The 27,264-nt window shown below is 42.0% G+C and overlaps 1 protein-coding gene across 4 annotated transcripts in view; it reads right to left on the minus strand.

Annotated features, from left to right (window-relative positions):
• The window catches only part of MCF2L2 (MCF.2 cell line derived transforming sequence-like 2), a 234,221-nt gene that overhangs the window by 32,665 nt on the left and 174,292 nt on the right, over window positions 1-27,264 (minus strand). For 3 of the 4 annotated variants that reach the window (XR_012331396.1, XR_012331397.1, XM_073803931.1), the window contains exons 18-25: window positions 26,293-26,362; window positions 19,719-19,811; window positions 18,915-19,007; window positions 16,532-16,603; window positions 14,250-14,375; window positions 6,746-6,961; window positions 5,791-5,883; window positions 5,540-5,618 (exon numbers count right to left, since the gene is read on the minus strand). Coding sequence is in view for 1 of the 4 variants with exons in the window: in XM_073803931.1 (XP_073660032.1) it covers window positions 5,540-5,618; window positions 5,791-5,883; window positions 6,746-6,961; window positions 14,250-14,375; window positions 16,532-16,603; window positions 18,915-19,007; window positions 19,719-19,811; window positions 26,293-26,362 (842 nt within the window). In the remaining 3 variants the exon portion in view is untranslated. Of the gene's footprint in view, window positions 1-5,539; window positions 5,619-5,790; window positions 5,884-6,386; window positions 6,962-14,249; window positions 14,376-16,531; window positions 16,604-18,914; window positions 19,008-19,718; window positions 19,812-26,292; window positions 26,363-27,264 lie in introns of those variants that run through there. The other variant, XR_012331398.1, reaches the window with a different exon arrangement.

A 27,264-nucleotide genomic window follows, 5' to 3' on the forward strand; every position in this document is an offset into this window, starting at 1 on the left:
TAATATCACTTGAGAAGACAAATGTGAAAGGGTAAAGCCTACTCAAAGATGATTTTTAATGATTAAAGGGAATACAGTGAGTGACATCTGTGAAAATGGTGCAGGGAAAAAAAAGCCCTCCAAAAATTCTCTCCTCAATGAAAGCATGGAAAAAACTGATAAAAATAGTCAGACACAATATTTTCAGAATGCTGGAAATTAAACAAAGGCAATCAGGAGAGCATTAATTCAAGAAGAATGGATGAATCTCAGTATGACCAGTGAGCTCTGTGGTGTCTTAGTTGCCCTAGTCCCATCTCACCCCTTCTTCTTGGTGGTGGCCTTGGAAGCCAACAGCCTGCAATCATGGTGAAAATTAGCAAGCTGGCACCTGTAGGAAGGGACAGAACAGGGTTGGAGCTCCTTCAAAGTCTCATTCCCAGTAGATTGTCATTATTTGAGTTGTCTGGGGATTCCCTGGAATATCCTACTTGCAAGGCTGCCTTTATTAACCCAACTAAGAGCTTGCACAGTGTGAAAAGCCTTTTCCCCAGGGGCATTTGTAGAAAATGTCCAGGGTGATTGTTTAACTTCTTGGCTGCTTGAGGCACTGGATATCAGCTGGGGCAAAAATAGGCTAATCAAAAAGTTTAAAAGGAAAAACTTAAGAATAAGATATCCATAGTGGTTAGAATAAGATATCCATAGTGGTTTTGAAAAACTCCAAATAGTCCTGAGAATCTAGAAGTCCATTGTGCACATGACCAGCGTTGTGTGCATGCTCAGGAAAAATCTTAGCAGGGCTTATGCTCTTACCTTGGCTGATCTTGAGGCTCTGCACAAACAGGAATTGAAGGCTAACGTGGAATTGTCACCTGTCTGGCTGAATATTGAAGGTGTGCTTCAAAATCCATGTAGAGGGACTTCCCTGGTGGTGCAGTGACTAAGAATCTGTCTGCCAATGCAGGGGACACGGGTTCGAGCCCTGGTCTGGGAAGATCCCACATGCTGCAGAGCAACTAAGCCTGTGTGCCACAACTACTGAACCTGAGCTTTAGAGCCCACGAGCCACAACTACTGAGCCCGTGTGCCACAACTACTGAAGCCCACACACCGAGAGCCCGTGCTCCGCAACAAGAGAAGCCACCACAATGAGAAGCCTGCACACTGCAACGAAGAGTAGCCCCCACTCGCCGCAACTAGAGAAAGCCCGTGTGCAACAATGGAGACCCAATGCAGCCAAAAAATAAAATATAAATAAATAAATAAACTTATAAAAAACAAAAATCCACAGAACCCCTTGGCAAAGACTGGAATGCTTGTTGGTTTCAGGTGTTTAAGGAAATCTCTGTCCAGTCATGAACCAAGCAGAGACTTCAGTGGCTACACATGACCACGAATACAGATTTTATAGAATTGTTTCAGAAAAGTCAGTAAGTAAACAAACAAAGACAACAAATAGCAACAATAGCAAACACTGGAGATGGAGGAGAATCTGATTTCCAGGGTTGCCACATTATGTTATTTTAAATGTCCAGTTTTCAAAGAAAAATTATGACATGTGCAGAGAAACAAGAAAGTATAGCCCATACACAGAAAAAAAAGCAGTCAATAGAAACTGTCCCCGAGGAAGCCAAGATATTGCACTTCTTAGACCAAGGCTTTAAACCAGCTTTAAAAAAAAGTTTAGAATGAAAGGAAACCATACATAAAGAACTAAAGAAAAGTATGAAAACAAAATCTCATCAAATAGAGAATATAAATAGAGAGAAATTATATTTAAAAAGGGCCAAATAGATGTTTGGGGTTGAAAAGTATAATAACTGAAATGAAAAATTCACTAGAGTGGCTCAATAGCAGATTTGAGCAGGCAGAAGAAAGAATCAGAGAACTCAGATATGGGTCAATTGAAACTATCCAATTTGAGGAAGAGAAAGAAAATGAATGAAAAAAAAAATGAACAGAGACTTAAAGACCTACAGGACACCAACAAGCATATCAACATACCAAGTATATCAAGCATAATGGAAATGCCAGAGGAAAGAAAAAAGGAACTGAAAGAATACTTAAAGAAAGAATGGGCAAAGACTTCCAGACTTTGATGAAAAATGCTAATCTATACATCCAAGATGATCTACAAACTCCAAGAAATAAAAACTCAGAGACCCAAACCTATACTGTCAAAATTGTCAAAAGACAAAGAAAGGAGAGACAGCCCAGATGGCAGAGTAGGAAGACTGTAAGCTCACCTCCTTTCATGGCCACACCAAAATTAAAACTATTTACAGAGTAACTATTGATGAGAACCACCGGAAGACTAGCAGAAAAGATTTTCCACCACGAAAGATATAAAGAAGGAATCACAATGAGATGGGTAGGAGGGGCAGAGAAGCAGTATAGTCAAAAGCAGTATAGGCAACCCACAAACGGGAGTATAATCACAATTGCATAAGTTTTCCTTAAGGAGCAAGAGGTACAAGTCCCATGTTGAGCACCCCAGCTCAGTGGTCCTGCACCGGGAAGATGAGCCCCCAGAGTGTCTGGCTTTGAAGGCCAGTGCGGATTACTTTCGGGAGAGTTAGAGGGCTCTAGGAAACAGAGGCTCTACTTTTAAAGAGCATGCACAAAATCTCACATGCTCCAAGACCCAGGGCAGAAGAAATAGTTTGAAAGGAGCCTGGGTCAGACCCACTTGATAATCTTGGAGAGCTTCCCAGAGAGGTAGGAGGCAACTGGGACTCCCCCTGGGAATATAGATGCTGGCAGCAGCCATCTTTAGGAGCTCATTCTACCATGGTGACACTGGTGCTGGCAAGTGCCACTTTGGAATCCTCCCTCTAGATGATTAGTACTGGGACACAGCCCCACCCAGCAGCAGGCCTGATGCCCTAGGACCCCATGAGCCTCCAGCCATTCAGAGATCTAGCCCCACCCACCAGAAGGCCCGGGACCCAGACGCACTCACCAGTGGGCCGGCACTAGTCCTGGGAACCCCTGAGCTGCGTAGCCAGTTATGCCAGGACCAAGCATTGCTTACCAGCAGGTAGGCAGCCTCCTCCAAGAGGCAGAGCCTTGCAGCCAACTGGGGTGGGGGCCAGCCCTGCTTACAAGTGTGCTTACAGTAGTCAGCCTCATCACAACAGAAGGGTCCACACAGCCCACATAGAAGGCAGCCCTAGAGCACATTGGTGACCAAAGAGAAGCGGGCTGTTGGGCCCCAAAGAACATCTCCTACATAAGGCCACTTCTCTGACATTGGGAAACGTAACTGACTTACCTAGAATATATAAAAATAAAAACAGAGAATTAGGCAAAATGAGGTGACAGAGGAATATGTTCCAAATGAAGGAACAAGATAAAACCCCAGAAGAAATATTAAGGAATACTTATTACTTATCTACCCAATAAAGAGCTCAAGGTAATGATCATAAAATGCTCAATGAGCCCAAAAGAAAAATAGATGAACACAGAGAGAAATTTTTATAGAGTTAGAAAATATAAAGAACCAAACAGAGCTGAAGAATACAATAATTAAAACAAAATATACACTAGAAGGAATCAACAGTAGATTAGATGATACAGAGGAGCAGATCAGCAAACTGGAAGACAGAATACTGGAAATCACCCAAGCTGACCAGAAAAAAGAAAAGGAATTGTAAAAAATGAGGATACTTTAAGAGACCTCTGGGACAGCATCAAGCATGTTAACATTTGCACTATAGGGGTTCCAGAAAGAGAAGAGAGGGAGAAAGAGGCAGATAACTTATTTGAAGATATAATAGCTGAAAACTTCCCTAGCCTGGGGAAGGAAACAGACATCAGGTCCAGGAAGCACAGAGAGTCCCAAACAAGATAAACCCAAAGAGATCCACACTAAGTCATGTTGTAATTAAGTTGGTAAAAAGTAACAATAAAGAGAGAATCTTAAAAGCAGCAAGGGGAAAGCAACTAGTTACATAGAGTTGCAGGATATGAAAGTAATATACACAAATCTGTTGCATTTCTATACACTAACAATGACCTATCAGAAAGAGAAACCAAGAAAAAAATCTAATTTACAATTGCATCAAAAAGTATAAAATATCTAGGAATAAATCTAACCAAGGAGAGAAGACTATAAGACATTGATGAAAGAAATTGAGGACAACACAAACAAATGGAAAATTATACCATGCTCATGGATTGGAAGAATCAATATTGTTAAAATGACCATGCTCCCCAAGACAATCTACAGAGTCAATGCAATTCCTATCAAAATACCAATGGCATTTTTCACAGAAGTAGAAGAAATAATTCCAAATTTGTAGGGAAACGAAAGATCCTGAATAGCCAAAACAATCTTGAGAAAGAAGAACAAAGCTGGGAGTATCATGAGACATGATTTCAAACTATACTATAAAGATACGGTAATCAAAACAATATGGTAGTGGCACAAAAACAGACACATAGATCAATGGAATAGAATAGAGAGCCCAGAAATAAACCCACACTTATGTGGGCAGTTAATCTATGACAAAGGAGGCGAGAAAGAATATACAATGTGGAAAAAACAGCGTCTCCAATAAATGGTGTTGGGAAAACTGGACAGCTACATACGAAGGCATCAAATTGGACTACTTTCTCATACCATATACAAAAATAAACTCAAAATGAATTAAAGACTTAAATGTACGACCCGAAGCCATAAAACTCCTGAAAGAAAACATAGGCAGTATACTTTTTTTTTCCCCCTGTGCCGTGTGGCATGTGGGATCTCAGTTTCCCGACCAGGGATTGAACCCGTGCCCACTGCAGTGGAAGTGCAGAGTGGACTGGACCACCAGGGAAGTCCCAGGCAGTATACTTTTTGACATAAATTATAGCAATACTTTGTGTATAGAAATACTGAATTCCAGGTGTTGAGCACCTGGAACAAACATAGTTTTGTAGGTCAATTACCCTTTAATTAAAAAAAAAAAAAAGACAAGAGAATCTGGAAAGCAGCAAGAGAAAAGCAATTTGTCACATGCAAAGAATCTTTAATAAGATAAATAGCTTAATTCTTATCATAAACTATGGAGGCCACAAAACAGTGGGATGACAAAAGTGCTAAAAGGAAAAGACTGTCAGCAGAGAATTCTATATCTATGGCCAACTGATTTTCATCAAGCCTGTCTTGGTTCAGGCTGCTATAACAAAATACCATAGACTGGGTGGCTTAAAAATGACTGAAGTTTATTTTTCACAGTTCTGGAGGTTGGAAGTCTGAGAGGAGGGTGCCAGCATGGTTGACTTCTTGCGAGGACCCTCCTCTGGGCTGTAGATTGTTGACTTTTGATTGAGAAAATTGGATCTTGGCCATTGGGTATGTGGGAGTATGTGTAAAAGGGACATGCACACAACCACAAAAACCCACACACAATCTAAAGCATCCACAGGTGCTTCCAGGTACTATGAAAATGTGCCCACAGTTATTTTCTAGGCAAAGCATTTTCTTTAACAGTATCCCCAATCTCCATACCCACTACAAAGTTGGAATCAGTATAACTCTCCAGACTAAAGCCAGCAAGGGTAACCTTACCTTTAATATTGTTTTGTTGTTCCAGCAATAATTTACTTATTTCTGAAAACCAACAATCTCTGGTTTCTTTTGAAGCTGCCTGCAATTACAAATAAGAAAATACCATGAGTATCAGATCACCTGGTGCATTAATTGGACAGGACTTTTATTCTCTGGGTGCCCTTTAGAATGTGACAGAAAACACTGGTTGAGTGATGGGAACACAATAGGGAAAGGGGAAAGGACACCTATGGGGAAGGCATGAATTTTACCTGTAGGATGTATTTCTCAAGTCCATTTTGGTTGGCAATTTCAAACTTTCTGTTGCTCCCCCTTCCAAGTTGGCGAATTGAAAGTGTCATTAACTATTGTAAAGAAAGAAGAAAATTTTCTATACCATCTTTTCTGATTTAAAAAAATTATCCCTGTCAGCCACTCTAATCTTTGCTACCCTTGATTGCTCTCTTCTTCCATCTTCCTTCCAAGTGTTTTGCTGTCCTCTGTTAAGAGCCCCAAGGAGCATAAAACATAATCTGGTACAGTGTCATTTGTCTTGTCTGTTTCAGAGGACAAGACAGACTATATGTTTCCATATGCAGAGCTATAGCCTTCAACTTTAAGCAAAAAGATTATCTCTCCTTTAATACCTGAGTATTTCACAAATCTCTACATAGTAGTAACTGAATTTGTATCCATTAAGAAACAAAAATAACAAAAAGTACTATGAATAAACTACCAATTTTAATCACAAGAGCACGTGTGTGTGTGCGTGTGATCACTAGCTATGAAATATTTCTAACATGGGTGAGAGGCAATGTTTGGTGTGGACATGGGTTCCTACACCCCCAGGGTCAGGATGTTGCCTTACACTTGCATGCAAAGATGCATGGTTGAGAAGATGAAATCCAGCCCATGCTCTAATCTCCAAGGCGTTCAATCCTCTGCCTGGAGGAAAGAGGGTACTTTTCAATTAGTTTGTCCAGACAGGCTGCCATTGGGTCCTTTTTCTCCACCCAGCACAAAGGCACCTCTGTGCCAGCGCTGGCCCTATCTAGTGACTGATTACAAGCTCTGACTCTGGAATCAGGCCTGTGTGTGGATTCTCGCTCTGTTGTGTGGCATTTGGCAAGTTAACCTCACCTCAGTTTCCTTATCTGTAAAATACGGATAACAGCATTTCTCTCCATAGGGTTGTGCTGACTCCCAAGTGCAATAGGACCCCTTTACCTTCATAGACTTCTTAAAGCTGTAGTGAGGAGACAGGCCCTGGTCACTGGGCTCCATTCGTATCTTACAGAACACTATTCCCTGTTCAAATAGATAGATTTGCCTCTGGCTGGGCTTAAATCGAATTAAATCCTTCATCTTATAACGCTCCTTGTGAACTGTCCAGACGTTGAAAGAGCCATGCATCAACAGCTTGCCCAGTTTTCTGATATCATCCTTTGGGAAACACAGACACACACAAAAAGAAGCTGTTAAATTACTTGACACGAAAGAACTCTTAGGGGTCTGTTTTCAAATTACAAACCATGCTTATTTGAAGCTTACAGTCTTATAAGTGCCAGTCAGGCTCATCTGTCACTAATCAAAACTACAATTTTGTGAGCTTCACTGAGCATGGCATCATTCAGTTATATAAGGAAATAGTGCAGCTGTATAAGGTAATAAACACAAAGCATGTTAGCAATGCTTTGAACTGAAGATATTGGTCCTCCAATATTTTTGTCTTGCAATTAATTTTAGCTAGCAGAATTCCATTTCTTCTTCTTTGTTTTTGATAAAAGACACTACTTAAAAAGGCCAAGAAATTAATATTTTAATTATGTTCGGGACAGCCAGAATCTTTGCTGCATTATGGATCTGTGGTAACCCATGTATTCCATCTGTATCCTAACCTCTCCTTCAGGTATATGAGAACCTGAGAACATGAGGTTTGTTCTGAAAGGAGAAAGCTTAGTATGACCTAATCTTCATAACACTGTAATGGAAATGGTAATGACATTCAACTCTGCATTTTTCAGAGTGAGTGAACAGTGCAAAGACAATTCCAAATGACAAATCTTTTATTTCATCTTTTTGGCTCTAAGGCACACACTATGTCTCCTTCCACAATCATATGTCTGGTTCAAAGTCCAAATGAAGTGACCTGGCCTTCTCTGAGCTCTCTCTAAAAGTAGTGGAGTGTGATGAACTAGAAACGTGGTATTTTGTCTGGTATTTCTCAAAAATTATATCACTTAAAGTAGATAATCAAGACTTTATTTCTCTGAATCAAACACCAAAAGGAAAAATTATTTGAACAGGACCAGGACAGAGACATTTCCCTGAGTTATATCTAGCTGAGATAAAGCCCTACAATTTTTGATAATTATTACTAGACATATGTGCATTTTATAACTTATTTATATTGAACAAACTGTGAATACCTTTAAAAAAATGAATGACTTTATATCTGAAAGTCAAACAAAAACTTCAAGGGCAATAAACTCTAGTCATTTCTATGGTGCTTGTGTCATATTTTCAGAGCTATTTTTCTCTTTTTGCTTTGTAAAATTTACATGTGTTAAATGTAGTGAATAAAAAATCCTCAGTGAGGAATAAGAGCTCCAGTTACAAGGCCTTCTCTCCTAAAAGCACGATGCTTCCGCTGCTGCGTGCACAGGCTTAGCTTGACTGCACCGCAAGACAGATGGGTGATGGGTCCACGAGGACCAGTGAGGAGTTTTTCACTCTATCCACATCCTTCCTGCACCCACTCAAATGGAAACACCCCAGCCCTCAGTGATTGCTTTCTCCTTTACACCCATTCAATTTGTACAATTCAGACCTATAGAGTACAGGAAATATGTTTAGTCAAGGCAGCTGGCAAAAGTTGATGTTTAACATTTGCCACAGGAATGATTGTAATCAGTTTCTATTTAAAAATGTATTTATATTTCACCCCATTTCAAAAATTAGATACATCTTATAAAAATATATACATTATAGGCAGACAGAAAATAACCAAGGAAATCAGGCTGAAGAAAAAAAATAGAGATTACAACAGTAAGATGAAGAGGATGTACATAAAACCCATACAATATAAAGCATGTAACCTTGCTGCAGACTAGACTTTGACCTTCTGGCAGGCAGTACAGAGGGAAATCTGGTGAGTTATATGACTCATTATGTCCGAAGACATACCCAAACCAGTTGTTAAGGGAAAGCATGGCAATTTGTTAATAAGACGTGAGAGAAATTTCTCCCATGGGTCTTCATAAAGGGTCACTGTGTCAAATACTGAGCCCACCTTCAACCGCATCCCAGAATGGATTTTAGGTAAAGCTGTTTCTAATAACACATCTGGGGAATGTGGAGGCATCATTTCATAGTACAGCTTTTAAAAGCAATTCTGAAAGAGGCCAGAAGGATGGGGGGGGGGGCGCGGGAGAACAAGCCCAGGTGTACACTCTGATGACCTGCAGAGGGCTGGGCGATGTGAGTGAAGGTGTCTGCCAAGGCCATGGGCTGTAGAGGCGGAAGAGGCCACCCTAGGCAGCGACGTTTTTGTCCTTTACAGCCTCTGCACTTCTCATCCCTCCCACAGCCACAGCTGTTTGAACCTTAGTAAGCAATTGGCCAAAGGATGTGAATCCAGAGACGGGACAGCCCCTGACTACAGAGGCCCGGTGTATAAAAGATGTGCCAGATGGCCAATCTGATCCCTGTCTGAACTGAGGAGAACTAAGGAGGAAGCAGTAAGCAGCAAGAGTTGTAGCTGTGAGATGCTTTATGAGGGCTGGAGGTGGAATAAATGATAAGGAAGCAGAGCAATAAAGAAGGTAAGTCATCAGAAACTATGAGGAAGAGGAAAAGACACCAATGGAGGGAAAGAACCAGTCAGCGGCCGGTGAGGGGAGAGGACATACCTGGCACGTATAGGCAGAGCACACAGGTGAGAACCCCAGCTCCCTCCCAGGCCAAAGTCCTAGAGTTGCTGTGGATCCTGGAATTGTTTAGCTCTCACACCCACGAACCCTGTCCTGTCATTGTTCTGACTCTTCCTGAGGCTATATGGTTGCCTTTTCCAGTAAGCCTGTCATCACTGAAGGTCACTAGAGGGAATCACTGGGTCTTTTGAGATGAGTTGGAAGAGATGGGCTACCTATCATCCAGGACATCTTGCATAAACTTTCTCAGGACCACGCTTGTGATGGGATCAGACATCTCAATGCTTGAGACCCATCCTGTGGTGGCCGAGGGCACATGCCCTGTAGAGCAGTGATGAAGGACAGGTGTACCTACGTTACTGTCATCCAGGACACATGCCTGTGTGGAGGCTACTCTGCCTCCAAAGGGAAGACGGTAGGGGGATTGCTCTGAACAGGACCAAGGATGACCCTTGGCCACCTTTTCAACCATATATATCCTTTCTTTCCAGTCAGACAGGAGTTGGTCCCAAGGCCAGAGACTACATGTACAACCTCTTGCAGATACTTGTGCCCTAAAGTATGGAATCATTTATTGGCATTTAGTGAGTGCCTGAGGGGACACAAAGCTAAATGCTCAGCACTGTGAGGAAGCTAATTCAGTGATGACCTTGAACTGGCTTGAATAGTATTTCCCAAAAAACTCATGTCCACCCAGGATCTCAGAATGTGACCTTATTTGGAAATAGGCTCTTTGCAGAGGTAATTAATTAAAATGAGGTCATACTGGATAAGGGTGGGCCCTAATCCAATGACTGGTGTCCTTATAAGAAAACAAAGACACACACATAGAGAAGACAGTTAGGACGATAGGCAGAAATGGTAGTGATGCAGCTATAAGCCAAGGAAGCCAGGAAACAAGCAAGGAAGGATTCTTCTCTAGAGCCTTAGAGGAACGGGCCTGCCGACAACCTTGATTTTGGACTTCTTGCCTCCAGAACTGTGAGAGAATACATTTTTGTGTTTTGTAGCCACCTAATTTGTGATGCTTTGTTATCACAGCTCTAGGAAATGAATGTAGCCTCAACCAGTTTTTCCACTAGTGACGTACTAGTGTGGCCATCACTTTGGTGTGTTGATGAATCTGATGGGTGTGAGCTCATAGATACAACATAGGGGCTGCCCCAAACAAATCAGCAAATGAAATGTCAGATGGTCTCCCTGATATGGGGAACGATGGCAAAATAATCTAGTAAATGCTACCATTTTCATGTGTGGATATTTTGTAGGTAAGAGCTCTGAGGTAAGAATTTCAAATGTGACTACATCGACCAAATGAAGAATCTGGCTGAGAGAGTGACCGTAGGAAAACTAGCCTCCAGAAGGAGACTGCTTTTGGGTGCCCAGGTTTTCCCTCCTGGCCATGACAGCTAAAGGGACAGAGCTATATACTTCTTGTACAAAGAGGCAGGAAACATCTGGGTAAGTGAATTAGCACAAAGCCTGGTCCAGAAATGAAAAGTAGAAGCTGTGGGACCGAGGGGCCTGTGATTACAACTGGCAGAAGCAAAGGGGTTCCTTCCTTTCCAGCCTAAGGACACAAATAAGTCAGCACTGGGGCCCTTTGTTCAGCATCTACCAGGTGCCAGGCATGGTGCTAGGTGCCCTATGATTCAATCCTCATTTATGCCTCACAATCACCCTCTAACATGGGTGCTGAGAAGGTGGGATGACGTACAAGGCAATTCCACTGAGTCATCAAGATTATTTACTCAGCCTTATCTCTGCAGCCAACACGATGGTAAGGAAAGTGGGAACTAAAATAGAAAATAAAATACCTGGCCCTAGCCCACAATAAATTTGCCATAAAAATAATTCCTTTATCGAATAACATAAATTTGTTTCAGAAAATAAAATATTTCATTCAACCTTTACTATTCAACCTTGGAACATGTTCCTGGCAAGTGAGGATTTAAAAGAACTCTAAATGCATCTATATTTTATGCACTAAATTGAATAGGGGGGAACTTTTTTTTTTTTTTGCTGTACGCGGGCCTCTCACTGTTGTGGCCTCTCCCGTTGTGGAGCACAGGCTCCGGAAGCGCAGGCTCAGCGGCCATGGCTCACGGGCCCAGCCGCTCCGCGGCATGTGGGGTCCTCCCGGACCAGGGCACAAACCCGAGTCCCCTGCATCGGCAGGCAGACTCTCAACCACTGAGCCACCAGGGAAGCCCCGGGGGGGGGAACTTTTTTTTTTGTAAAGAGAGGGAAATAAATTACATCTCAGTGTTCCACAAAACAAATTTTCTTAAAAAATTTTTTCTTAAATCTTTTGTGATTAAATTAAACCAAGAACTAACTGAGTATACACAACAGGGAGAAAATGTAAATATCAGAAGGGCATTTTTTCTAGTTGTTTTAATTATGAATTCATCCCACCAAGTTCAATTTCTTTTCTTCACAAAACCAGGTTAATATTGGATGTCAATAGAGAAACTAAGAAGTTAAGTTCTGGATTCATCTCTACCTACAGCATGTGATGGGAAACACCTTGTGATAAAGTTCTACAAAGCTGATGCAAAGAATCTCAGAATCATTAGATCTGAGTTAACAGTAGTTGAGTTGTTAGTAAACTCTAAACAGAATCAGATGAAGAATGTGTTGAGAGGTTGGCACCCTGGATAGGAAGTAAAGAGATCCAGGAAGTAGTCCTGGCTGATGACCACGTGATTGGGGTGAGTCAACTCTTCTTTCCATGGACCTGTTCCTGAATCAGAAAGTTGAAAAGTCCAATGCCTGCTCTTCCATAATTCAGTAGGATTGTACAAAACTGTCAGGATACATTACCTAATGTACTAGATGTAAAGCAAGTTAAGGTCTTAGTGAAAAAGAAACCATGGACTGTATTTCAAAGGTGCAATTCTGAGGACACATGGGGGAGAAAAGTTCTTTGCCTTGGTGTTAAAAAATCTCTAAAATTCTATAAACTCATTCATCTTATTTGCATGCAAACCAGCTTGGAATGAAATCAGAGTAGATTGCTATTTACTCACATTTTAATATTCTTTTCTCATAACTTCCCCTTCCTATGTTACTTACACTCAGAATAATAGCTGGGAGTTTCCTGCCCTGAGTACAGGTTCCAGGACACTCTTTTGATTCAGAGAAAGGGACATCTGATAGGGGTAGCTGACATGTGTTCAAAGATGAAAAGAAGAACAGAAAGATATTCCAAATGATTAAACAAATTGCTCTCTTGACTTTTCTTAGCCAAAGAAGGAAACAGTTATCATCAAGAAAACTATCCCCTCTGCCACACACCCCATGGTTCATGAATACCCTCTTGAATCTTGCATCAGTAGTAAGCAGAGAGCATTCTGGAGTCCCAGGGGACAGTAATAGCATCGCTGCCCAGATCTCAGCAAACCCAGTGGGGCTGTTTCTGAGATGCTGGCCAGAGGAAAACCAGGAGGGAGGGAAATCAAAAATCACAGGGTTTTTTGCCCCTAATTAATTTGTGTGGTTTGATTTCTGACAAGGAAAGAAAAGAAAGGTCATTTCATCTACTAACACCTCAATAAACAGTATGTTAAGTCCAGGTAAAAATGAAAAGGTAAAAAAGAGAAGGAAAGTATCTGTGTGACATGTATCAACAATTCTCTGAATGCTTGATTCCTGTGTGGGAGGCAGAAGAATGGCCTCCCAAAGATGTCCATGCCCTAATCCCTGGAGCCTGAGACTAGGTCAGGTAACGTGACAAATGAATTAAGGTTGTTCACCAGCTGACTTTGAGATGGGGAGATTATCATCGATTAACTGGTTGGGCCCAATGTAATCACAAGAGTCCTTAAAGGTGGAAGAGAAAGAAGGGAAGGTCTGAGTGATGTGATGGGAGAAGAACTCAACCTCCGCTGCTGGCATTGAAGAGGGAGGAAGATGCCATGAGCAGAGGAAGTGAGTGGGTGGCCTTTGTAAACTGGAAAAGGCAGTGAAAGAGATTTTCTCCTAAAGCCTCCAGAAAGGAAGGCAGACACCTTGATTTTAGCCTAGTGAGACTATGTTGTACTCCTGATCCGTGGAACTGTAAGACAATAAATTTGCACTACTTGAACGCACCAAGTTTGGGGTAATTTGTTATGACAATGACAGAAAATACCCCTGAGTCAAAATCTAGAGTAGCTCACAGTGAAAACCAGCTGAATATTAATTATGTCCCAGTCCCAGGGCGATCATACAGTTATAGAGGATAGTTTGCCTGGAATGCCTGGGTCTGGCCTACTTGGGATTAACTCTAATGCCAGAGTTGAGATGGCTCAACCCCCCAGCACTCTCTCTTTGGGTATTTTTCTTTAAGCACTTGGATTAAGGGATATACAAGGCCTCTTCTGGGATCTGTGTTGTAAAATGGGGTTGGGTGTTCACTTAGGACCCATTTTCAAAGTAATTTTCACAGAGAAAATATAACTCAAGAGGGAAAATCTTTTAATATTTTAATGGTGCCACGAGTGAGAAAATAAATTACTCCCTCAGCACTTTCCCCTGCCCAATATGTTCTGGTCCCTGAGTTCTTGCTTTTTCCAGAGTATGGGTCAGTTTCCACATTCAGGATCCCAAGGACCACAACCCAAGATTCCTAAAAATGCTGAGGTGCTGCTTGGAATCTCGTAGCACAGGTTTGCTGACCGATTTAGGTAGCTTTCCTCCAGAGTCAAATTCCTTTCCCACAGATCAGTTCTCTAACTTTGCCACAGTATCTGCTACATTTGTAATACTGTGCCTGCCTTTTGTGGAAATGTCCCAGCACTTGCTATGGAACATACCGGACATCCGGTGACTGCTGCCAGGTCCACAGCCAACTCACAGGACTTGATCAAATCCTCCATCATGGCCAAAGCTTGTTGTAGGTCGTCTGAGAAGGCTGAATCCTTGGTCTTCTCTGGCCCATTCTGTGGAAACCAAATGCCTTGTTGGAAATCAAAAGGTAAACCATCCACCAAGGGAAGAAGGGAAACAGGACAGAGATAAGGAGCTACGGATCCACCAGCATGAAGTTACTGAGAAGGTAGGTACATCAACCTGTTTCCCTGCTCCCAAAGAATTGTAGCTAAGGATATTTGCTGGTTTAAGTACAATATATGATACACACACACACACACACACACACACACACAAGCAAAATCATTACACTTTCTGCACATTGTACTAATGAAGAATGAAGTTCATAAAATCATGGACATTATATTCTGGCTATATAAGAAACATCCTGAGCTTTTGTAAAGCATGAAAACCCCAGCCCTTTTAAATAGGGTGCTCTCCCTTTTACTCCCCTACCCCCAGGGCCTATTGAAAAGTATAATCCGAGTATCATATTCCTGTATTTAATGTGACAGTCTTATTCCTATGGGTAAAATTATACTTAAAACCCTCCCAGAGGAGGATATTTGTAAACTTTAGAGGCAAAGAATGGGCTGCTATGCAGAGGTTTACTAATGATTTATGTGTAAACACCATAACGGTGGCATTTGCCACACTGAATCTCCCCGAGCTCTGCCCTTTCTCTCTCCTCTCCTCCCCCTGCCCTTCCCATATTCTATCACCATTAAATATGCCAAAGAGGTAAGCCAACGTGATCTGCACCTCCCAAACAGCATAAAGACCCAGAATTAAGGGAAAAGCTAATTTAAGACACCGACGTTCCAATTATTACTATTGTGACACTTAGGACATGGTAGGGATGGTTTCAGCTTCAAAGTCTTTCGCTTGGGGTTTCCGTATTTTATTCACCTGCTACCTACATAGCGTATTTATCTGTTATCTGCTAAATACAAACAAAAAGATTTTGGCTTCGTCCATTTTTTTTTTTTTTTTAACACATCAACTTCTACAACAAAGAACAGAGAGCTCTTTGCTGCTCCGCATATAGCCCCACCTCTTCTTATCCTCTACTGCATGATGTAAGCAAAGGGTTGTGTATTTTCTTAATCTCTACTTAAACTATAAAGATTAGCATGTTTGGATAAGAGATATGAGTGACAGGGCTGATGAATGGAGCAGAGCATGCTGCCTCCACTGAACAATTTTCCGTGGATTCTTACCTTCTTACTTATGGTAAATGTGTTCCAGGTCCTGGTGGAAGACAACACACTCTCACCCGAGTTTATTGTAACATCATTAACAAAGGATTAAAAGTTCTTACACCAGGCATCTTCCTCTTTCCTAAATACTTGAAACTCAATGTGCTTTTAGAGACTCCACGGCTACCTATTCCCTCTCCTTCCCACTAACCCTCCTCCCACAAACATGGCAAGTGGCTAGTTTTACATTGTGTGATATAGGACTCTTACAAACATTATTAAACCTCTCTAACTCAGGGTAAATTCTTACAAACATTATTAAACTCCTCTAAACCAGGCTAGCTGCATTTGCTCCAGGCTATAAAATTACTACCTGTGCCCTGAGCTTCCTTTAATCTTAAGGCATCCCCACAGCACCATGTGAGCAGAGAGGACATGCAAATGACCGCCCCTTGAGACACATGCCTCATGTTATTCTTGTTAAAACCAGAATTTTATAATAGAAAAATTGAAAAAACCCACTTCCAAGCCAAAAATTTCTTCCCAATCTGGTGTGGCCATCACTTCTTCCAAGTTTCTTCTTGGCTGTCTTAGAATTCACACACATATACACACACATTTGGAAGGGAACAGGGCATAATGTATATAGATTTACTAAGGCGTACAAAGAAGTAAATATAAATCATTCATAATCCTACCATGCAGGAAAACCACCGAAGGGATTTTATTATACTTACTTCCAGTCTTTTATGTATGCATTTTATACCTTCGCTTACTTTTGTATTCCAGTAAAACATTTTTATGTGGAAGGAAGAAGATATATTACCACTTATCCTATTACGAATCCCCACTTTGAAATTGTCTTTAGTTTTTTGTTTTTTCCTGACTATGAATTATAGGATGCATATTATTTTAGAAAATTTACACAATAAAGATCATAAACAAAACGAAGTCGCTCTTAAGTCCTTCCATGTATAGGCAAACACCATTAGCAGTTAGTACACAGAACGATATTTAATATCCAGTACCTTAGCCAAACCTCCTTCTAGATCACCTGGGTCCATCTCCAAATCCTCAGGTGACTCAAAATCCAGCAGACCCTGCATTAACCCAAAAGCTTTATTGAAAATCAAAAAGTAGAAGGCCAACTTAATCTGTTGCGCAAACAATCTCCAGCCAATGCTAAAATGAGGATGTATATAAATTTGTCTGTTTGTCACAAGTAAGAGGGAAAGAGTAAATGGTACATTCAGCGCAGTGTTCTTTCCACAAACATAGAACCACATTGGACACACTATTTTGTAGCCTGCTTTTTCTCAACAACGTATCATGAACATTTTCCCATGACATTATATATTTTTTAAACATGTTTTAAAATTGTGGCAGAGTATTGCATCCTATAGCTAAATCATGATTGATTAATCCCCCCTACTGTTAAACATTTAGGTTCAATAATTTTTTACTAAAATAATAATAATCTTTATACACTTTTCTTAAGGATAAATTCCTACAAGTAGAATTGTTAATGTTAAGAGTTGTGATGCATGTTTCCAAGTTCTTTAGAGAAGGACTATGTTCCCACCAGCCTTAAATGAAAGCTTTTTTCACCAGCCCCTAGCCTACATGGAGTATTACCATTTAACGCTGTACCAAAACATGCTCACAGATGCCGCTCTTGGAGGGAAGCAGAGGCTCCTCAGCCTCACTCCCAGGCTGGTGTGACGGCTCCATGTATAAAACAACAGCCGCACGTTACGTTGAGGAAGCTTCCTGGGGGTCAGCCCTGAGTGAGCTCTCTACTGCGTCACTCACTGGCTCCTCACAGCAACCTGTGCAGGAGGTTCTGGTGTCCTCACTTAACAGGTGAGAAAACCAAGGCCTGACAGGTCCAGGCATCCCACACTGGCAGTGGCAGAGCCGGTGCAGGCAAGGCTGGGCCTGCTGATGCAAAGCTGAGAGGGTAACTTGTTCTGAGGGCAAAACATTGGCAATAAGCTTAACTGCCCTGAGCCTCAGTTTCTTCACACTTCAGAGCCTTTTGGCACATCTGATGGTGGGGATTAAATAAGAAATACAGGTGGGTGTGAATTTTGTTTTATCTAAAACTAAATGACTTCCTCTTGGCCTCTGATGATGGGTTTAAAATTAAAGGAGCATCTGGTTTTGGTGTGGGGATGATCCAGGATTATGTTGTGACTGATGTATATTAGTTACTTGTACATTTTTTTTGGGGATCTTTGCAAGGGGAAAACTACAAGTAACGAGTTTTATATATTTAATTTAAATCTGTTACAGGTTTTCATGTTCAGGATAAACAATTTTTCAACCTTGGGCGAAAATACCTGCAACGGTTTAAGGTGACTGTGTTTTACCTTAGGACAACTGTTGCATGCCAATTTGTGTACGTGTGTGTGAAAACACTTCAAAGTTGAGTTAAAAGATGTAAATTTAAAGTTGGTTGTGTATCTAATCTGCCCCAGGTTCAGTAAGTAAACAATTCTTTTTTAAAACAAAAACAAACAAACAAAAAGAAATACATGTGGGAAGATACCCAGTAAACAGCAGGGGCTTGTTTTTAAATTAAGTGAGAGTAGCCAACTGGGCAAGAGCTGCTTATAAAGGTTAACTCAAAACAGACCTTGGAGGAGTGACCCAAACCTTTCCCTGAGCTCACACCTGAGGAAGCAGCTTTGACAGAGCTCCTGTCCTGTGTGTGTGTGGGCGGGGTGGGGGGGTGGGGGGAGTGGGGGTGGGGGGGTGGCACACGCGGGTGGGTGGTGGCGCAGTCTGGGAGTGCTCTCCTGCAGGTGTGCTGGTGTCAGAGCAAAGAAAGAAAGAACCACCTAGGGATTCAGCAAAACAAAATTCATTCTGTTATGCTGCTCTTGAGAAAAATCCTCAGTCTAAGGGCAGAGGTAGATGTCGCAAAAGAATCCAGTTTTGTCTTCTCCCCTCCATTGTTTAAATGCACGTAAAATAGTAGCTTTAGGGAAAACCACAGCTCTTTCCTGAAGCTCCTTGCCCCAGCTGTAAAATGGAGCAGATGATATCTTACCTGTAGATATGTTACCGAGAATAGAGGTCTGGCTGCCTCCCCACCCTCTCAGCTGCCAGCAGTGTGGTGGCCTCCCTCTTCCCCACTTTCCTCCCAAGGACCTCTGCTCCCCCAAGCTGGGCTCTCCTTAGAGATCCAAGTTCTGGCCGCAAGCCAGGCTCCCGGGACCCTATGATTCTTTGGTTTTATTCCTCATTGAGGAGGCTGATTTAGACCTGGGGACAGAAAAAGCCTGAAATCTAGACATAGTTTCACCTTTGGAAGTCGAAGTCACAATTCTACGTGTCTAAGGAAAAGAGCACCATAGCGCCCACATCTGTTCTCCAAGCACAGGAAGCACTGTCTCATCGACTTACCTTCAACAACATCTGGTACTTCGTAAGTCTCTGGCTTGGTCCTCTCAGATACTTAAAAAGAGGGAGACTGTGACCCAGTTGACGCTGGCATACCTTGAAAAGCCAAACAGAAACAACATAAAACAAAACAACACACACACAGAGAACAGAAGCGGCAGCATTTAAATACAAGAAGTGAAATGAGCTCTTCATGGAGAGAAGGGGCAGCTGTGTCGACCAGTTTCATAATGTTATTGGCTGTTCAGTCCCTCAGGAACAGTATGTAAAATGAGAGTAATGGGAAAGGGGATGGGCTTGGCTAGTATTTTTATAGGCAAGTGGGAATGCCGGAACATTTATTTCTTTAAGAAAGTAAGTCCATTAGGAGGGAGACAATGGGGCAGGCTTCTGAAAAGGTTGTCTTAGAATTGGGGTTTGGGGGTGGTGGAGTCTAGTCAAGGGTACATGATGGGCTTATTGATATCATTCCAGGGAACCCCAAAGTGTGACTTAATTCCACTTTTAAAACCCATCCTAGAAGAGGACCCTGGTTTTCTCACCAGGCTACAGCTGCTCATTACAGAGCTGTCCCATGGAGACTCAGGGCAGCATTGAAACTTCCAGTGTATAATTTCAAAAAAGGAGAGACTTTTAATAAACATAAATCCCAATTAATAAACATAAATCCCAATTAATAAACATAAATTCCAATTAATGCCAAGTTCCTCTTCCTAGTTCATACTTCCAATTTCTTTACAAATTGGATGTACATAAACAGCGTCCAGGGAAAACAGTTTGTGGGAGACCTTAGAAATGCAATGTTACCCCAAAGTAGGTGCAGTCTTGACATTCTTGCCAGATTGCCCTGGCTCGGGGCAGATTCTTATGATATTTAAAATATATTTGAAGGTCTTCTTTCTGGGTGAGAAAAAGTTAGAACAAATTAACCAGGTAGCATTTTTCAGTAAGAGGACAGGATAATACAGTTTATTCATTCATTCAACAGGTCTGAGTATTTTCAATGTGTAAGGAACTGGGGATGCACAATAAATAACCTTCTGTTGGGGTGCGTGTGTGATGGGGAGATGAACACAGGGTTATAAACAACGCAGATGTGAATGGAGTGCTGTGAGAGCAGCTACAGGACTCTGGTAAATAAGTAAGTAAATTCATGAACAGGAGTTGAGTTTTTACTTTATCCTTTCCCCTCTGCTCGTTATCTGGGACACGAATATCTCCCCCAGATAGTTCTGTACTGAGTAATAAAAAGGACAAAAAGTGCTCGTAGCTGATGGCCTCTCCTTTCTCTCTCCCCACTCACTCCTTTTTACAGTTATCATGATGCCACCCCTACAAATAAACCTAAGAAACAACCAAAGGTTAGAAACATCCCAGAAGGAAAATGTGGCAGTCTGGACACAAACCGAAGTGGTCTGGGCAACCCGTCTCAGATATCACCTTCAACCCGCAGCACAAGACTCCGAGACTGGAAAAGCTACATGACTATCTCAGTGCTAGAGATCAAGAGGGATTCCAAGTGCTGTGTGACCTATATTCTCATTGCATCAAAGACTGTGTGAGGTGGGAACACATCTGCCAATATCCCAGATAGAAAAGATACCCCCAGCCTGTGGAGTCAGCTTGCCAGCTTCATCCATTCCATCAGGAGAACCTGGTCCGTCCACTCAGCTGTGCTTGCCACAGAGCCCGGGCTGCTCTGGCAGAGATGACCACGTGGCCACTTCTTTGTGGATTTCTGTGTCCCTGTCCTCTTGCTGAGGCCACTCTTGATGTCCTTCATCTGGACATGGGTTATTTTTTCCCTTACAGCTTTCACGATGTCTATTCTATTTCTAAACACCCTGCTGTAGTGAATGATTTCCATTTCTGTAGCTCTTCCTCTCTCCCGATGGATTGGAAGTGGTCATTTCACTTCACTGCAAGGACTACAGCAACTCTGTCCTTTGCTATTCTCTCCAAGAAAAATCACACACACACACACACACACACACACACACACACACACACACACACACACACGTTTAAGAAGGCAGACAGCCCTTGAGAAATGTTGTTCAGATTGGTTAAGAAACTAGAATAATTCAGAACTTAACAATAATAACTTCCTTATTCATTCACTCCAGAACTATCCGTTGAGTGTCTTTGATGTGCCAGGCACTGTGCTAAGTACATTTGTTAAACTCAATGGCTCCCAGAGTGTAGTAGCCTAGACTTGAGGAATACTCCTGCTACACTGAAGGCCAGGCTTATAAAACACTACAAACTGATTAAGGCATTTCACCCACATTTGGTTTGTCAGAGCACAAAGACATTGGCCTTTTGCTCCTAAAAGGATTCAAGGTTTCATTGCTTTCAACACTCAACACCAGAAGATTCTCAGAAGCTGGAGGAGACTGGAGATCCAGACTTCCACCCAGGAAAACATCGCCAACAGTCGGCCACCTTTCCCTAAATCCTCCCAGTAACAGAAAGGGACCTGGTTCTCTTGGTGGATGCTGAGCTGATACCTGTGTTCCTGAAACCTTCACCCTTTGGTCCTGTGTCTGCACTTTGAGCATCACAGAACATTATATGCCTTCCAGTACTGAAACACAACTACTGACCTAAATTTGCTCTTCAGTCCAAAATTCCTTAGAGAAAGCATGTGCACTAACCAGCAGCATACGAAAGTACCTGATTCTCCTTACCTCCCTATAGAATAAATCAGGAGGCTAAAAAAATTGCTACCCCCTGTAAGGCCAACTGGCCCGAGGCAGGGGAACACAATCAGATTCACAGGTTTCATCAGACCGAAATTCTCCAGACCACCCAGTTCCAGAAACTACCCTGGAGACATTCCGGACCACCCAGTTCCAGAAACTGCCCTGGAGACATTCCGGACCACCCAGTTCCAGAAACTGCCCTGGAGACATTCCGGACCACCCAGTTCCAGGAACTGACCTGGGGACTTTGCACCCGGCCCAGCCTTCCGGCCTTTCGAGGGGTGGGACTAACGGTCCCCTAGGATACCTGAAAAGACCACCAAATAAGGAATACCCTGCGACCTCCCAGATTCACCACACCCCTTTCCCTTCTTCCCCTATAAAATCTTGCCCAACCCTCGCCCGGGTGCGACTTCTCTGGCCCCTTTCTCTCGGACCAGTGAACCTCCCCCGGGAGGGCTCCCTAAAAAAGCTCACTTGAAGCTTTCCTCTGTTTCGCGGTGCCGTTTGTTTAGATCCGACCTTACACGCCCAACCTCATATTCACACAGGAAGATTTCTTATGGATTAAGAAGACTGTGGCTCAGGTTCAGTTCTTGGCTTTCTTACTTACAAACTATTTGGTCCGAGGTCAGTTACTTAACCTTCCTTCGCTTCAGTTTCTCATCTGTTAAGTGGGCTCACAACAGCAGTCAACTCCTATGATTGTTGTGCGATTAAATGGGAAGATGTATAGAAACCTCTCAACAAATGCCCAATACATGCAGAGTACCCAACAAATGGTAGCTATTGTCAAAGCATTTTTTACTTTTGTAGAGTCCTTCTGTGTGCATTATTTTATTTGATTTCCACAACTTTACATATTGGTATTACTAAGCTTGTTGTATGCAGGAGAAAAGTGAAACTCCTGGGGTTTAAGTGACATAATTGAGGTCATGCTGATAGCAAGTGGCCCAACTTAGATAAGAAGTTAAGTTTTCTGAGTCCCACCCCAGTGTTTTTTTCTATTGTACCACGTGAGATCTCAGAGCAAATGGGACTCAAAGTAAACTATTGACAAACGCTATTCTACATGGAGTTTGGTCTCTGGGGCAGAATCTTCCTGGATACTACAAGCTATCAAATCTGACTGAAACACTTGGCTAGAGCAATATTTCAAAATTCTTGTTCATGATTAGTGGAAGTCTGCAAGTATTACTGAGAAGAGGTAAACTGCTGTAGTAAATAGTGGGTGATGGGCCTGCCTTATTGGCTAACCAATACAGGTCTTTGCACAGCTGCGACAATGCCCTCAAGGATTCTCAAAGGTTAAGAAATTGTGGTTTTTAATTACTTCATTTGTCTCAGAGTAATACTTTGTGCTTGGAAAGAATTTATTACCTGTATTTTGTCCCCAACATCATAAATCATATAGGATTATATGCAGGTATGTGGTCTGGATTAATGATTTCTAGGGTTCCTCCCAACATGGGGGACTATAAAAAGCTCTGTAAAACTTTAGGAGAGGAATTTTTCTAAGAAAAGATGTTTAGTTAGCAATTGCCCGACCATTTCCTCAAACTTGGCAATTTTAACTTGATAATATCCTTTTTTTTTCCCCACAGGAAGTTGGTCATTTTCTCATGCAACAATTTCAATAAGTCTTTGCAATAATGATATAGTCAGTTATGAAATATTACTAAACTCTGCAACGAGATTTCACATTGGTGGTTTGATTAACCCAAATTGCCAAATAGTATAAAACACGAATAATGCTATCAAAGTAAGTCAAAAAGGAAATTAATCAGATTGAATACAAAATGGTTTCTAATGTATCTTGAATTCTGTCACTGGATGAAAAACCTATGACAAGGCTGTGATGGAAAGCCCAGACAGGGCTATGGAAGGGGTCTTCTAAGTCGGTCAGAGTTCTGAGGGTTGAAGACTCTGTTTCTCCATTATGTCTAATACCTTGAAACCTGGGGATTTTTGTGTTGCTTGCTTTCAGTTTATCACAGGTACAGTAAGTCCCCTACATGTTCTGAAAGTGTGTTTGTGAGTACAATTTGTTCGTTAAGTCCAAAAAAGTTAGCTTAGGTACCCGAATAACACAATCAGCTATATAGTACTGTACTGTAATAGGTTTATAATACTTTTCACACAAATAATACATTAAAAAAAACACAAAAAGTAAAAAAAAAAACATTTTTAATCTTACAGTACAGTACCTTGAAAGTACAGTAGTACAGCACAACAGCTGGCATACAGGGGCTGGCATCGAGTGAACAGGCAAGAAGAGTTACTGACTGGAGGGGGGAGAGGAGGTGGGGGATGGTAGAGCTGAAGGATCGTCAGCAATAGGAGACGGAGGGCGAGAGCTGCACTTTCAGTCACGCCTGACGTTGATGGCACAGGTTCCGGTTCCTTGCTGGATTCAGTTCCATCTACCCTCTTAAAAAAACAGGTCCAGTGATATCTGGGTAGTAGCTCTTTTTTTCTCATCATAGGTGACACGGTAGCACTGGATTGCATTCTGAACGGCTGCTGCAACCTTCGTGTACCATTCTACATTCAGGTCCTTTGCCTCAAAAACTAACAGTGCCTCCTCAGATAAAGGAAGTCTTGCCATTTCCTGTGTCGTGAATCTCTGCTGTTCTTCAGTTACTTCTTCTTCCTCTTGTCGCTCCACTCTCTCAATTCTTTTCACTTTTGTTTCCATCGTTATCGCTCAGCATGTCTTTTTACTTTTTTCTTTTTAGCATCTTTATTGGAGTATAATTGCTTTAAAATTGTGTGTTAGTTTCTGCTTTATAACAAAGTGAATCAGCTATACATATACATATATCCCCATATCTCTTCCCTTTTGCATCTCCCTCCCTCCTGCATCTCCCTCCCTCCCACACTCCCTATCCCACCCCTCTAGGTGGTCACAAAGCACCAAGCTGAACTCCCTGTGCTATGCGGCTGCTTCCCACTAGCTATCTATTTTACGTTTGGTGGTGTATATGTGTCCATGCCACTCTCTCACTTTGTCCCAGCCTACTCTACCTCTCCCCATGTCCTCAAGTCCATTCTCTAGTAGGTCTGAGTCTTTATTCCCATCCTGCCCCTAGGTTCTTCATGATGATTTTTTTTTTTTTTAGATTCCATATATATGTGTTAGCATACGGTATTTGTTTTTCTCTTTCTGACTTACTTCACTCTGTATGACAGACTCTAGGTCCATCCACCTCACTACAAATAACTCAATTTCGTTTCTTTTTATGGCTGAGTAATATTCCATTGTATATATGTGCCACATCTTCTTTATCCATTCATCTGTCAATGGACACTTAGGTTGCTTCCATGTCCTGGCTATTGTAAATAGAGCTGCAATGAACATTGTGGTACATGACTCTTTTTGAATTATGGTTTTCTCAGGGTATATGCCCAGTAGTGGGATTGCTGGGTGGTACGGTAGCTCTATTTTTAGTTTTTTAAGGAATCTCCATACTGTTCTCCATAGTGGCTATATCAATTTGCATTCCCACTAACAGTGCCAGAGGGTTCCCTTTTCTCCACACCCTCTCCATCGGCGCATCTTAGTACCAACTACATCACTGCTGCTTTTATGCTTGCTTCCAGACATCCTGGGCTTGAAATAAAGATACTGTACTACTGTACTCTATACAGTACTGTACAGTAAAGCACACAAAAGCACAACCACTTGCAGAGAATACATGCACGTGACAATGTACACCAGACACGTGAACTAACTTACGTTATCAGACATGTGAACGCATGTTCGCATCTTTGAAAGTTCGCAACTTGAAGGTTCGTAGGTAGGGGACTTACTGTACTGCTCTTAGACTTATCAGTCATCATTTGAGCTGTTTAAAAATGCTTAAGTTGTTTGATCTATTGTCTCAGGCTCACAAAAAGAAAACAAGCAAGAGAATGAAAGGAAGGGCCGGTTGGGAGAGAGAGAAGAAATGGGAAAAGTTTAGAAAGCAAAGGGCACCGGGCTCATCTCCAAAGGAGGAAGGAGGCACTTGGTGGGGAATGATGCCGGCTAAGGCATTTCTCTGAGCCAGCTCCCAGGGAGCACAACTGGCCCAAAGTGCCAGCCTATTTATTGCCCAAAGCCAGGTGGAGAACTGGCAAGAGGGGAGAGGTCTGTGTGGTGGGAAGGGAAGCAGACAGAAATACGATGTTGTAGGACAGGAAGTTCACAAATGGGGTGCTAAGTGGAAGACAGGCTGTAGACTTAAAATTTTCTAACTTTCCTTGATGCCGTAGAAAATAAAATGGAAGAAAATGTATGTTCTATAGTTTCAGTTTAGTACTTCTTTTGAGAGTGTTACTACAACTTTAGTGAAGAATTTAAGCCTGCTGTATGATTCTTGCCCTAAAACAGTTAGCTTAGTCATTCAGAGAAGGATCCTCTGCCTCAGCGGTCTGGGGGGCCAGTCTTCCATTTCAGAGGACTTGGCAGGAAGCCAGGCTTACAGTCGTTCCCACCTAGCAGGGTGAGCTCAGTCAAACTGGACTCAGCTCACAAAGGCTGAAGTACTGCAAAGGACTCCCGCTTTGCATTCAAAAGGCAGATGAAAGTTTTTAGACCCCTTGTGTTTCCATTTGCCCTTGCCATTACACAGAAAATTAAGGGCTGACTTTAATCGCACGGTTATTTTGAGTTATTGGGAGCACAGACTTACTCTCTTGAGAAAGCAACGTGCCAGAAGTTCAGGGTTTTCAGTGCATTTTTCCAATTCTTTTAGAAAAGTCCTAGGGAAAGAAAACGATAATAATGCTTTGATTTTTACATGTATGGGGTTAACAAAATTTTCTGAAGTAAAATCACATAAGGTTTTAAGAGGTGCTTAGAAAAATGCTGTTTTCCAGGCTTTACTGCTTTTGACTCATCTTCAACATGCTGATTTGGAAGAAAACAATGCATTCTGTGACATTACTAGGATTCCCTGAAACCACTCATACCAGTTCTGGTAATTCTAAGCACCAGCCACAGACAGACTGGATACACTGAAGATCCCTGCTACATGATAGTAATGTTAACAAGAACTGCTGTTGCTGCTGCTACTACAACTATCACGGAGAGCTGACTATAAATCAGGCATAAGCTAAGTGCTTTGCAAACAATATCTCATTTAATCCTCCACCAAACCTTGTAAGACAGGGTTTCGTAAGCGTGAAACCTGAGGTTCAAAGAGGTTGCATAACTTCTCCAGAGAAAGCAGAAGTGGGATTTCCATTTCAGCCTTGTGTCTGACCAATGGACAACAGATGTGGCTAAGAAACAACGGTAGTTCAATTCACCAAGCAGTCTCTTCCCTCCTATCATTAGATGTGTGATCCTGGGGCCATTTAGAGTGAGTAAAGTTAGTAAACAACTTGTGGTTTTGTCATCTGTAAAATGAAAGGGTTGGAACATGATTTCCAAAGTCCCTTCCTTCTCTCATTCTCTAGAACCCAACACCCAAGCAGACCTGGGCTGAAAGGACAATTCCCTGACCAGTTAGCATTTTCTAACACCCTGGTTCCCAGCACTCCGCTACGATAATAGGTATGTGGACTTGCGTCTTGGTCGACTTTGTATTCCCAATGCTGAACACAGTGCCTGACACAGAACAGGTGCTCAGTAAATGCTGATGCATGAGTAGATAAATAAG

The sequence above is a fragment of the Tursiops truncatus genome, chromosome 4 (assembly GCF_011762595.2).
Source record: "Tursiops truncatus isolate mTurTru1 chromosome 4, mTurTru1.mat.Y, whole genome shotgun sequence".
Taxonomy (NCBI): Eukaryota; Metazoa; Chordata; class Mammalia; order Artiodactyla; family Delphinidae; genus Tursiops; species Tursiops truncatus.